The sequence below is a fragment of the Cajanus cajan genome, chromosome 3 (genome assembly GCF_000230855.2).
Source record: "Cajanus cajan strain Asha chromosome 3, NIPB_CcT2T_4, whole genome shotgun sequence".
Taxonomy (NCBI): domain Eukaryota; kingdom Viridiplantae; phylum Streptophyta; class Magnoliopsida; order Fabales; family Fabaceae; genus Cajanus; species Cajanus cajan.
In genome coordinates, this window is record NC_138519.1 from 52300720 (window position 1) to 52314621 (window position 13902).

General features: G+C 34.7%; 1 protein-coding gene across 2 annotated transcripts; it reads right to left on the reverse strand.

Annotated features, from left to right (window-relative positions):
- Window positions 1–7513: 7513 nt before the first annotated feature.
- Window positions 7514–13427, reverse strand: LOC109806808 (KH domain-containing protein At2g38610). 2 transcript variants are annotated; one of them, XM_083070940.1, is made up of 8 exons: window positions 13300–13427; window positions 12918–13004; window positions 12704–12792; window positions 11136–11287; window positions 9112–9228; window positions 8908–9024; window positions 8631–8774; window positions 7514–8062 (listed from the first exon to the last, which is right to left on the reverse strand). In XM_083070940.1, exons 2-8 carry the CDS (start codon window positions 12995–12997, stop codon window positions 7916–7918), a joined length of 846 nt encoding a protein of 281 aa, XP_082927066.1. In that variant the 5' UTR covers window positions 12998–13004; window positions 13300–13427; the 3' UTR covers window positions 7514–7915. The 2 variants fall into 2 exon arrangements, with proteins under 2 accessions (XP_082927066.1, XP_082927067.1); XM_083070941.1 differs by lacking the exons at window positions 8908–9024; window positions 13300–13427 and having other exon boundaries at window positions 12918–13234.
- Between the last annotated feature and the right edge of the window lie 475 nt (window positions 13428–13902).

The following is a 13902-nucleotide window of genomic DNA, read 5'->3' on the forward strand; positions in this document are numbered from 1 at the left end:
TCCATTTGACACTTTCAGCTCAATAGGGCCAATAAAATCCATTCCCCACATTGAAAATGGCCAAGGTGGTGAGAAAACATTAAGAAAAGTTGGAAAATCATTAATGTTATCAGCATACATCTAGTATTTAGAGCAATCATTTTCCATTTCCTCACAAGTCTGATTAACTGCACAATCAAAATTATTTGATGCAACACTAGCATTACCACTTTCGAGCACATTTTTTCGCATTCTTTAAAGTTAGAAAAAGATTGGTAAAGAGATTAGGGAGAAAGGAAAAGGCAAGAGATGAAGGAAGAATGAATGCATTTTATTTAATATTTAAAAGGAAAAACATGAGCCCTTATTTAAAGAAATAAATCTTAAAGCCTTGGGCAGAGCAATAAGACTGACATTACAAGAAAATTACTTAAAATTTGAATTAAAAACCAACAGGCAGCTTGACAATCTCCTAATTGTTAAGTTCCACGTTCAGTGGACAAGCGTGAACCAGACTAGCATGTTCATTCTCGCAAGAGTCTTGCTCAACAATAGCTATTGAGTTTGGAAACTCAAACCCATCACACCAAAAGCTTTCTCACAGATCACTGAGAGGGACCCCATCTACTCTCCTCAATAGAATTAACTGTCGGCCCTCCATGACCTGGTAGAGGGTTATTCCCAATGTTAGGATTGTCCTCTTTAAAGTTTAACCACCCAGCCTTAGTCAAACTTTGTACCTTGGTTTTTAGTGCCCTGCAATTTTCAATGGAGTGACCAATAGCTCCCGCATGATAATCACATTTGGCATTAACGTCGTATCCCCTAGGATATGGTGGTTCTATGGGCTTCATCGGGCAACGTACTACTAGTGAATTTTGTAGTAGAAGAGGGAACAACTCAGTATAGGACATAGGGATAGGGTCAAACTCAATTGGTTTCCGATCTTGGGTATTTTGTGACCTCACATGGTTAGAATTTTGGTTCCCTGGCTGGGTAGATTGAGGTGGTCGTGCGGTAGGTATTGTGGGTGAAGCTTGCAGAGCTTGATGGATAGGTTGTTGAGGATGTGGTGAGACGGCAATGATATTTGGGTAGACCATGTGAGGGGTATAGAAATAAGGAGGTTGGTTGTTAGGTGACCTAGGGGAGTTGAATGTCACTGCATTTGTATCTCCTTCTTTTTTCTTTCCTGCACCATTTGAAAATTTTCTTGAACCAGCTATTTCAATAAAGTTAACCGCAATCTTCCCACTCCTCATGCCATTCTCAATCCTTTCCCCGATGATGACTATATCAGAGAAATTTGATAAAATATTCCCAATCATTTTATCATAGAACGGTGCTTGTAAAGTATCAATGAACAGGGCTACTGCTTCTCTATCAGACAAAGGAGGTTCCACTTGTGCTGCCACTTCTCTCCATCTCTGAGCATATTCCTTAAACGTTTCACCATCTTTTTTAGACATGTTACGTAGTTCAAACCTATCTGGAACCATGTCAAGATTATACTTATATTGTTTAAGGAAAGCATCAGCTAAATCCTTCCAAGAGCGAATATAGGCCCGTTCAAGATGCATATACCAATTCAAAGCTGCCCCAGTTAATGAATCCTGAAAACAATGAATAAGCAACTTATCATTATGAGCATATGTTGCCATCTTTCTGCAATACATGGTTATGTGATTCTTTGGACAGCTTGTTCCTTTATATTTGTCAAATTTAGGCACTTTGACTTTTGGGGGAAACTCTATATCTAGAACCAAACAAAGATCGATAGCTTCACCGACATCATAACTACCTCCTTCCACTACCTTTAGCCTCTCTTCTAGAATTTGTAACTTCTCGCTAGACTGAACATGCTCAATTCCTGAGGTTGGTTGATATTCCCCAGAAGTTTGTTGAGGATTCCCTTGGTTGATGAAATTAGAATTTTGGGGTTGGTAAGGAATTTGATGTTTATAAGAGGTGGCATTCATGGGTGAAACCTCAGGTTGGGTAGGTTGCGTTTGTGTAGGCGGTTGGTTCACCAATGGTTGGTGCTGATCCGGAGGATCCATAATTGTTGGAGGTGTGTAGTTCGGCGGAAGGCCATATGGTGGCCATTGGACCTCTGGAGGGTCAACATGTTGGCTGGGATTGTTAAGATGTAGAGTTAATGGTTGCGCTGGGGCTGGGGTAAAGCCAGGTGGATATGCAGGAGAGGTTGACGATTCTCCTCTAGCTACTGGGGGGGTCCCTTCAACATTTTTCACTTTTATAGACTGTAACATCTCTAGAATTTGGGCCATTTGTTCCTTCAGTTGATTGATATCATTTCTCAGTTCTTCGTTGCGTTCCTCCATCTCATCCATGATCTTGGCCTGAGAACGTGTTCTATAACGATGCCGAGGAAACACTTTGTTTTTTTTTTTTGCTTTATTACTTTCTAAATACAAAGTGAAATTTATGAGTATAAAAGAGAAGGAAGAAGAAATAAATTTTGGAAAATTTGATTTTGTATTCAAACTGAAGAGCGACTCCCCACATCTCAACGCTAGAGGCAAAAAACCCCTTAGGTCATACAATGGTTGACACTTATTTCAAGGGAGCATTCACTCCTCAATGGATAAGGTCATCTTACTAGCAATGTAGTAGTACGAACCACATTTTCAAACAAGGATCAATCATCTCAAGATCAAAATGTGATTAACAATCACTCAATGGAGAATTCTCTCCTCAATAAATGATGTCTACCACAAGTTATAAGTCAAATGTGCTATTATTTTGGCAGATCTTACCTACCCTTTAGAGATCATTTTTTAGCACATTTATCCTGATACTCTTGCTTAACCCTGATACATTGCTAGTATGATTTTGAATCTCCTCCATATTGAATATTATCAATTATTTTAAGGTTTAAAAGGAAAAAAAAATGAGATGAAGACTTAAATTAAATGAAAAGAAGAAAAAAAATGAGACAAAGACTTAATTAAAATGTGACTTACTATGCCCCTAATATGCATGTATGCATGACTTTTTATCATTTATCTTTTATTTGTTAAAAAAAATATTTTAGGCAAGAAAAGTAACCTAAAAATGATATTGGATATAAATGTATGATGCATGAATGTATCAACATTTTTTTTTTTGGTATGAATATATATAAGAAGAGGGATAGAGAGTAGTATAATGTGACCTATTACGGTAAACCTAGGGTAGGAAATTTTTAAGGTTAACACCCTACTTTGGAAGGTCATTAAGTCCACCTATTAGTGCATGGTTTTGTGGGTGGATCTAAAAACTCCTCAAGATTTATTGGTCCCCAGGTTGCCCTTATCATATAAATAAGGACCTAGCGCATGAATCAATCACAAGTAGGGAACATACCCTCTCAATATGATTAAACCATGCTACTAGTAACAACCTGAGCAGTGACTCAACAACGGTCAAGTGAGCATCAAGCCCCTCAATAACAGTCATCAAACCACCTTCTCTTCTTAGGTTCGCACAGGCTCGGGTATAGAGCCCAAAGTGTGTGAGGTACAAGTGTTAGTGGGTGTGTGGGGTAATAAACAGTCATGCAAATAAAATAAATGAAACTCTAATTTAAACTTAAATCTAAACAAAACATGCATAGCAAAAAAAAAATAATAAATAAATAAATAAATAACAAAACAAATAAAAAAAATAAAAAAAAATATAAAAGGAAAGGGAAAGAAAAAAAAATATTTATAAAGTCATAATTTTGCGCAATTAATTTAATAAGGCCTGACTCTCAAACATCCCTAGTGGAGTCGCCATCTGTCGTAACCAGGATCACGACGGGATGACGCTAACATTTATTTTTTAATGGAGCCGCCACCAATATTTTATTTTAAGGGAAAAACATTGGAATACCCTTTAAAATATAATCTTTAAAATTAAAGTTGGGTTCGGGAGTCGATTACGTGTAGAGAAGGTATTAGCACCCTACAACGCCTGTAAAAACAGTACCTTTAATTAATTGCGCAAAATTATATAAATTTATAAACATTTATTTTATTCCTCAAAAAGGTGTATACATATATATATATATATATCCTTTTTTTTAAATATAAGAGATGTTTCTTTTGTATATATTTTTTAATTAAAAAATAACATCATAAGGATTTAGGTTAACAAATGGCTAATCAATAAACCCTCCCAATAACATGAAAGATAGAACTGCTATTCAATCAAATGCTATTGATCTTTATTTGTTGATAATAAAAGATTTACATGATATTAAAGGGTAGAAATGCTACTCAATTAATATCATTAATCATAAAAATAATGTATACGTAAAGCAAAATTATGTTTATATTTTTATATTTTTATCTAAAGAAATAGATTTTGCATAAGGACTCAAGTTAGCAAATGACTAATCAATAAATCCCTCCAATAACGTTAAAAATAGAAGTGTTACTTAATTAACGTTATTGTTTGTAACATATTTTTATTTTTTTTTTAAGAACAAATTTGTTAAGGAGAGTTTATGCTAGCAAATGACTAGTCATTAAACTCCTAGGACCTAATAATGTTAAAGATAAAAATGTTATTCACTTAACATTATTATTGGTCGTATATTAAATATTTTTATAAATAATAATCTTAAAGGCAAAAAATCATATTCACTATGTACAAACAATAAAAATAAATAAATAAATAAATAAACAAAAAATAAATGAAAAAATAAAATAAACAAATAAATAAAAGAAAGAAGAAAAAAAAAAGTTAAGAAAAGAACGATACCCGTAGCAAAAAAATAAGCGACATAGAACATTCACATGGAGTATGAAGCCTAGATGGTACAATTTACCAACCTTGACACCCAACAGAGCACGCAATTCAACACTCAGTTAGGACAAGGATACAAGTAAACACCTTATCCGAGGGAAACAACCTGAAGGCAGCTATTATCAAAGCGAGAATGAAGATCTAGATCTTCACCTCACCATTAACAAAAGGAGCAACTAGAGAAAATGGCATGGAGCATCTACTCGAAGATAGAAGATCAAGTGTATAATTTTCCATCCTTATTCCCTAGCGGAGCATGCAACCCAACACTCAGCTACTCCAAAGAGAAAGGATAAGGGCAAACCCATCTATTTGAAGGAAGTAATGTAGAAGCACTTGGACAAAGAAGCAAAGAGAAGACCCGGACGAAATATCTACGTTTTTACTTGCCTTTGGAAAAAGCAACTTTACCCAAACCAAGGACAAAGGTCTACTAGAGCGAGACAAATAACCCGAGGGGTCCAACTCATTGGGCAACATTTTTGTTATGATAATATCTCTCGTTACAAATGTAATTTTGATGATCCAACCGTTGAAATTAAATATCATTGTATTAATAAGATATCATCAAAATTTCAGCACGATCCAACGGTTAACGAGTTATCTAGAAGCCTCGCACTGTAGTTAGAAAAGGTAGCATGTACGACCCCTAAGGACCCAATAGAGCACCTAAATGGGCCAAGATGGATCCAGAAGACCCATAAAACTCAAAGAAACTGATCCAGGGTGCGGAATGGCCGTTCCCAAATTAGAACGAGCCGTTCCCAATGTTGGAACGAGCCGTTCCCAATGTTGGAACGACCCGTTCCCCTTTTCAGAAAATTTTGCATTGGGCATCGTTTTTGTTCTGATAATATCTCTCAATAAATTCCTAATTTTCATGATCCGACCATTGAAGTTAAAGATCAATGCATTAAGAAGATATCATCAAATTTTTAGCATGATCCAATGGTTAATGAATTCTCTAGGGCCCTCGCATTGCAGCTGGAAAATAGGAGTTTTATACCAAACAACGTTTTTGTTATGATAGTATCTCTCACTACAGACCTAACTTCAACGATCCAACTGTTGAAATTGAAAATCAATATATTTTGAGGATACCATAAAAAAAATAGCACGATCCGATGGTTAGCGAGTTCTCTAGAGGTCCTGTATGGTGCTTAGAAAAAGATTATATTTTTATAAAATTTAGTCTCAGATCAGATAGCTCTGTTATTCTTTTGCCTCCTAGTTGGCTATATAAGAAACCCTCTGGTCAAGGAATTAAGGAAAAAGTTGCATAGCTTCCCCCCTCTCTATAAATCTCTGAGTGATAGTGAGGATTTTGTAGAGCGAATGATTGTCAAAACGCGCATCGCACGTATTTAGGAAGATTCCCTTATAAAAGGTTTGCTTCGGGAGTTCTAAATTCTTCTCTCTTCTTTATTGTTTTTATTTATTTTATTATTATTTTGTCTATTGTTTTATTTATTATTTCATTTATTATTTTATTTATAATTCTTATATGCCAATAAAAAATCATGTAGATAATAGGCATTTTTTGTTATTTAAACAGTATTAAATAAAATGGGATAAGACATTTAAAATATTATTTATTATTATGCTAATATCATCATAGAGTACCGATTTAGGGCGTTGTAGGGTGCCTAACACCTTCCCTACACATAACCGACTCCCGAATCCAATTTTGGCTACGAAAACCTTTATTGTTATGAAGACCTTTATTGTAATTTCAAAATCTTTTCTTTTTCCAATATTTTGAGTAAAATATCTGTGGCGACTCCTTCGAACCTTCTTCAAAAACTGTTGTTTAGGGATTAGTTTAGTCTCTGGACATTCTCTAACCGATAAAATTTTCAAAATGAAAGTCCAAACCATCTATAGATAAGATCGAAATTTTTCGGATTTCGATAAGCTTATTGAAGACAAGCTACGAGACTCTAAACCAAAATACATCCATTCCAACCCCTATAACTCTTCGACCAAATGGACTCCTCCAAAAGTCAATATTTGTCCTACTTCATTATCACCGATCAATCCTTCCACTTCAAACCCTTTGCCCTTAGACGTTTATCCCCTCACCAACTTCAAGAGCGACGGGTAGCTGGCCTTTGCTATTATTGTGAGGCAAAAATACTTCCAAGGTCATAAATGTTCTCCTCCTAAGTTTCTAATCTTGAACACTACAACTTTCCGAAGACCAAGTCGACTTTAGAGACCCTCACCACCTCAATTTCCGCCCAAGATGTTGTCCATCTTCAGCTTTCTAGCTAGGCTCTCTTCGGTTTTCCATCCACTCAGACCCTTAAATTTCAAGGACTTATCAATGGACTCTCCGTAATGATTTTAATGGACACAGGCAGCTCACACAGTATTTTACAAAAACATATTTAATTTCTCATGTTACTAATCCATTTTTTGTGATGGTAGGTAACGGAGAGCATTTCACTTCTTCGGATTTTATGTGAAGTCCTTATTTCTTTTCTTGAGCACAACAATTCCATCTTTCTTTCTTTAAGATAGAAAGCTTTACTTACAAAAGCAAATTATTTTTGAAGTGTATATAAGGAGTATTAAGTGTAGAAAAAAAAAAACAATATAAAATTCAAACCCTGTACACCGGTTCTGAAGTAGTTATCACCTCTCTTAAATGAGCCTGACATTTTGCACCGAAAAACAACTTACAAAAAAGAATAATGCCATCTATTTCCATTTGACATGCCATGAATCTAGAACATTCGCTCAAGAAATATATTATGTACTATATTTTATATAAACATATAACAGTTTTCCATCAACGATACATGGTATCGTTCAACTGTACCGCACTGAATAGAATACAAATGCTTGAGACAGACAACTAAAAAGAATTCAGCCTACGCTAACCAGTAAATCTTTGAATACCAATGAACTTGACATGTCACATGCCCACAAAACTTGATCCACTTAGACCTAAAACATCACCCATCAAATCTATATTTCATGCTTCTCACAAGTTACGGACGCAAGAATAAATCCAATAATAAATGTATGAAGTGTACAACAAAAAGACTCATTTGAACACGCCTATTCTCAATTCTTTGCTTTGATTGAGATGTGCTGTAAAACGATTACACCCATCTATAAGGAAACCTTTCTTTCATTGACCAGTTTTAGCTCGTTTCATTCCACTAGAATTGAATGGAGATACACTTCCACTTGGTCCAGGACTCTCTTCCCTGAAATTTGAGTTCAGCATTGCCAATTCACGCAATTGCTGCCTCTTAATATAGTCCTCTGACTCATCCTGCACAACAGAAGTTTACAACCAAGAGAAAGTAAATATAAAAATCCTTTCACGATTAACTTTAATAAAGAGTTACCATATAGAAGTTTCTGTGTATCTGATTTCCAACAATATCATGGTTGTCAGGTAGGGTATTGTTCTACATACTATAACTTGAGAAAAATGGTTTAAATCGCACCATTTTTATGATATTTTCCACTAACTTAATCTGCTAGCTAGAATTGATTCGAACAGTATTTCAATGAAAAGGTAAAACATATGGACTCCAACCGAATGCTGATAAGTCAAATTTGACACCTTTGAATTAAAACGTGAATTGGAAACCTTGGATGAACAAACAAAACGTCTATCTTCCCCAAGCCATTAATTGTTATCCAATCACAATTTAAATCTAGTCTAGAGAAACTGTTGTTCCTCACTTCAAAGTAATTAACTATATTCAAGTTACAAAACTTGAAAACAACAAAAATAAATAGCTTCTTTACATTTACTTGAGAATTTTAAAGCTTTTATATGTACATTAATACAGGCCTGGGATAAAAGTGAAGCAGAATGGAATGAAACTTACCACAGGTTTGAGCAATTCTTCTATAATTTCTTGAGCCTGGTGGAGCCTTATGTCAACAATATTAGCAGGTAAATCAGCTTCAATCAAAATGTGGAGTGGTTCATTGAGATGCTCATAGCCCGGTCTTCCTCTTAATTTTTCTTCCTTTAACATTGAAAGGATAATATACTCAATTGTTACACAAGAATAATATATAGATCAACAAAAAGAAGCATCATATTTATTTCAAATTTTGCAAAACATTAGACCGGAAAAATCATATCATGGCCTTCATTACCTTGTCAGGATCTTTTATGGAACCCTTTCCTCTAATAAACACCCGACAACCTGTTGAAGCTTCTACCCGTTTTAGAGAATTGCCACGGGGTCCCAAAAGCCTTCCGACAAAATTGAACTTATGCAATAAAGAGAAAAGATAAACTACAGCAGCCTGATCAAGTAATCAATTTGTCTTTACTAAATTGAAGATATGAGAGCTCACATTGGGGTATGTATCAACTGGAATTTCCAAGCGCAAAATCCTCTTAACTGTGTAAGAACTAGGACTTGCAGGTGCAACTTGCCAGTCCATGGTCATTCCAGGAGTTCCACGTAATCTCTGTTAACCAAGGGGGAAAAGGAATAAGATAATGTATGTATAATAGCTCAAACAGGAAAACAGTATGGTGAAGAACAAGAACTAGTGATAAAAAGGGGGGAAAAAAGGTAGCATTCTCAATCCAGGTAACCAACAAACCAGGAAAGTTTAGAAGTTAGATATGAAAAAAATGAGGCAAACAAATTAAATGACAACTGTTATTACTAACCAGAAAAATAGCAGTTATAAATGTGACTCATGACTACAACAAAGCATAGTTATCAGTCTCAAATAGAAATGTGAAGCACTAACTTAGAAAACACTATAATGGAATAACGGGCTGACTGCTATTTTAAATATTATAATAAAACTAAATAATTTATGCTACATATGTAAATATTCAAAACAAAAAGGAACATAATTAAATAAGTCAGTTTACACACATAATCACCATTACTCTGGGAACAATAAGAACAGAGTAATGAAGTCAAAACTGAATGATGATGATGAAAATAATAGAAAAAGAACACAACGACTTAGATAAAAATTAGAAGACTGTGAATTGAGAAATCTAAAGGAAGAAGAATGGAACATAGGTAAAAAATAGTCCTGTAAAGTATGAAGGAACAAAGGTCAAAAAGGAGATAACATCTTGCGGAATGTTCAGGGAAGATGGGTTTCAAATCCTATTATGATTATAATGCAGTAGAAAATGGGGGATAAATCACAACTTTTTCCAACAAAAAAAAAAAAAACTAAACAATGTCGTTTCAGAGGTAAAAATGGGTTTTCGAAGCCTATATCATGGTAAAGGTGCTATTTTGGACACTAATGAAAACCAATTCACTATTTGAATCCTATAGAAGCTTAGGGACGCTCTGTTCCACAACACTGCTATAATGCTTCTATAGTGCAGAGTGCAGACTACTTCGCTAAAGTATTATCACATTAGAAAGTTGAATGCATGGCAACGTCAAGATCAGAATACCACACTGTTCTGACTTGGATCACATTTAAAATTGGATCTGTCCTTTTTTCAAAAATTTCATTTTTCTGTGAGCTGGACAAACTTTTTCGGTTAGTCTACTCATCCATGGTATAAAATTCCTTCTGATTAATGTATACATTTAAACTACAGTCATGCTCATCCTTGACTAGTTGAATTACAACTAAAAGGTGGTTCGCTAAATTTAACCACTTAGCCCCGCATCCTATCTTAAGTCAGGATCCAGGTTCTCAGAAAATTGTTTTCAAGTTCAAAGAATGAATGACCAGGACCTGGATGTGTTCTAATTGCATACATCATTGTATTACATTATATATGGATGTCAATTCTCACCATAAATTTCACTACCTTGTCCCCTGCCCCCACCCCCCAAAAAAAAAACAATTCCTATTGCAGGATGCTTGATAATAATATACAGCCCACGGCTCCACATCATTTAATCTAATCCCTGTGTATCCATCATAATTTTTTTTTCTCAATCATTCTTTAAAAAACATTTTAACTGCCAATCCATTATTATAGGGTAACCCAAAACTCATTTTTCTCTCTTTTACATGAGACTTATCTTTTGCTTTTACTAAGGACAAACATTACTTTCTTTGCATTGTGTTATGGATGAAAAAACTACTAAGGAATAAGCACAATAAATCACAAGTTGAATACATCATACATCATACATAACAATCCAGGTCATTGAGCTAACTGTAGTGTAGATGAAACATTAAAATTCTCAAACATCTGGAATTAAACAAGCATATGTGAGCATATATAGATAATTTATAATTAGATATACAGTGATGTACTATCTAAAGTAGCAAAAGAAACATTCAAATCTACACAAACAGATGATAGTCAAACAATGACAAGCATAAGTTGATGACACAGTTTGAATGTAAAGATAAACAGTTTGAATAGCAGTCACCTCCGGCTGAAGACTATTCCATCCACCCAATCCCATTCCAGTGACACTTGACATGAGGTTTGAAGAAGCCATAGGACTAGGGCTTCTATGCCGCAGTCTGTCAAAGTCCCCAAAACCTTGATTGGATAGCATTCCAGAAACTCTTAATATTTCTGCATGTAGAGAACCATTGTAATGAGAAACCTATATCTACAGCTTAAAATCATACCTACTAAATGGAAAAGAACCATGATTAATCAAGCAATAAATAAAAATTTGTAATTCTTTAAAAAAGATGAGCAGATATTGTGAAATGAATTATATCAGATAACATATTATTTACATGAGGACATTATTATTAATGAACTTGTCAAAGACCTCTCCTATAAAAGCTTTATGTTTATGGTATTGGGTGAAGGCACCTAAATGGTCTTATACCTCTAACAGAGCTACATGAACCAATGTCCAATATTGAGAGAAAGAAAGGGCTTTACAGGCCAAAGATTCTTTTAACAAGATATACTGCCCTCAATTTTTCCCATATCAAAGGTACCAGTGCAACAGAGCAGTACCCTGTAAACACCAAGATGTTCTACTTACAACTATGTTAGGGATTTTTCAAGTGGAAGGGAAGGAAAGGGAGGGGATGGAGGAGCTACTTTCCCTTGCTTCAATGTTCAAGTAAGGAAATCAGGGAACACTACCCCTACTTTGGGAGTTGAAGTTGAAGTGGAACGCCCAAGAGCCTTAGCTTGATCGACACTAAGTCCCTTTGGCTTTGGAAACTGCTTGATCACAGTATTGAACCCCACTAAGGGCCACTTTAGTCTGCCCAACCTCTCCCAGAACCATGTCTTAGATCTCTTTTGTAGACAAAGAAGAAAAAAAAGTTATAAGTACAAGAAATGAGCAATACTTCCCCATATTAGTTCAAATAAATTGTTCCCCAATTTTTGAGGCGCAAAATTTACTGTTTTGGAGGGGGGCAGTGGGGGAACACATATACCTCCTTTCCCCCTCCTTATCTTCCATACAAGAGTTTTTCATTTTGATCACATTCCTCCTCCCTTCCCCCTATTTACTTCTCATCCATGAAAAGATATTTTTTCAACTTCACAAATCAGAAACCAACCAAATAATTTGTAAATTTAAATTTCTTAGGCAGAAAATAAGCAAGTTTCGATTGGAAGGATCTTCTTCTAGTCATCAGAACATAAAGCAGGGCATCTGTTCAAGCTAAACCCTATAATAATATATACAACTCAGATAGATCCTTAACCTCTTCAATGGAGAAAAAGATTAGAAGCATCAGAATTTCCATTGAATACTTTACACATTCAATTCACCTGTAAATTGTCAAATATACAAATGGTAGAACAGAAACCCTGGAAAATCTAGTTCATGTATACAAGGTCAGAATCACAGAGGCACATTATGCAAAAGACAATTTAAAGGGGTAATTTGGGATTTGAAAAAGCTGCAAGTGAAGTGAGAAAAAAAAAAAAAAAAAAAAAAAGGGGGTAAAGGTAAGAAGAATTAATAGGGGCGATCTGTCGAGAAAGAAGAAAGACAGATCCACAAAAACAAACCTTGATTCAAGAGACGAGTGCATATGGGAAGTACTTGCATGAAAGGACCAAGCTTCTGATGCTCTGCCAGCAACTCCGTTAGGTACTGACTGAAAACATAAACACAAGACACAAACACAACACAAGCGATTCAAAGTTTATATTTTGGTTGACGTCAGCCCTAGTTCTAGTTCAAGTTGAAGTTCTACTGTTACAGTTGAGTTGAGTTCAATACCTATCCACTTCTGGGTTGGTTCTAATCTGAGGGGAAGCAGCTCTCACCGGTGAGAAGTTGGAATTATACAAACCCGACATGACTTAGCTAAACCAGAGAAGCCGTAGGTTTTTAGTTGGTATAGTAAGAGAAAAAGCATCCACAGCTATATCAATTTTACACAACAATTTTTTTTTATTTAGTTTATTTGTCCTTAAGCTGCGTTGTACTAAAAAGGAATACCAAAGAAGAAAAAATTAATAAATAGTGAGAAAAGCATAGTGAAATGGGGAATTGGTAATGAAATTAAAACTGTAAAAAATAAATATTTTTGGTGCGGAGAAAACAGAAAAGATTACGGCAGTTGAAGAGAAAGCGAGGTGAAGAAGAAGATTTGACCGACCAGATTGCAAGTGAATTGGGGAAGACTGCTAAGCAGGTAGAAACACGTGTTGGGCATGCAGAGAATCAAAGGTTTTGTCGTAACTAATGATTTACGGTTACATGTAAGGAAAGAGGTTGTATGGTGTTGTGTCTAAAGATTGAGTAATAAAGAATGAAAGAGAGACAAAGCAAAGGAAAGGTGAATAGGCAACGATCATGATGTTTGCCAACGCGCTCTTAGCTGGACCCACTCTATCTTTTAACTTCCCATATGTTCTTCCTTAATTAATTAACTAATATGCATTTTTAGGTTTTACTGCTATTATATTCTTAATAAAATTAAAGTTTAAATGTATTTTTGTTCTTTAAATTTAAAATAAATTTATATTTGGTCTCTCAAATTTAAAATTAATGTCTTTAATCATTATAGTTTTTAAAAAAAAATTAGTCTTTGTATTCAAATTTTATTAAAAATTTATCAAATATTATTACATAACCGTCTGAATTTATAACTTTCAAATATGTTATTGGTGATTTGAGAGACTAAAATAATATTTTTTTAAATTATAAGGACTAAAAATAACGATTTTAAATTTGAAAGACCAAAAATAAATATATCTTA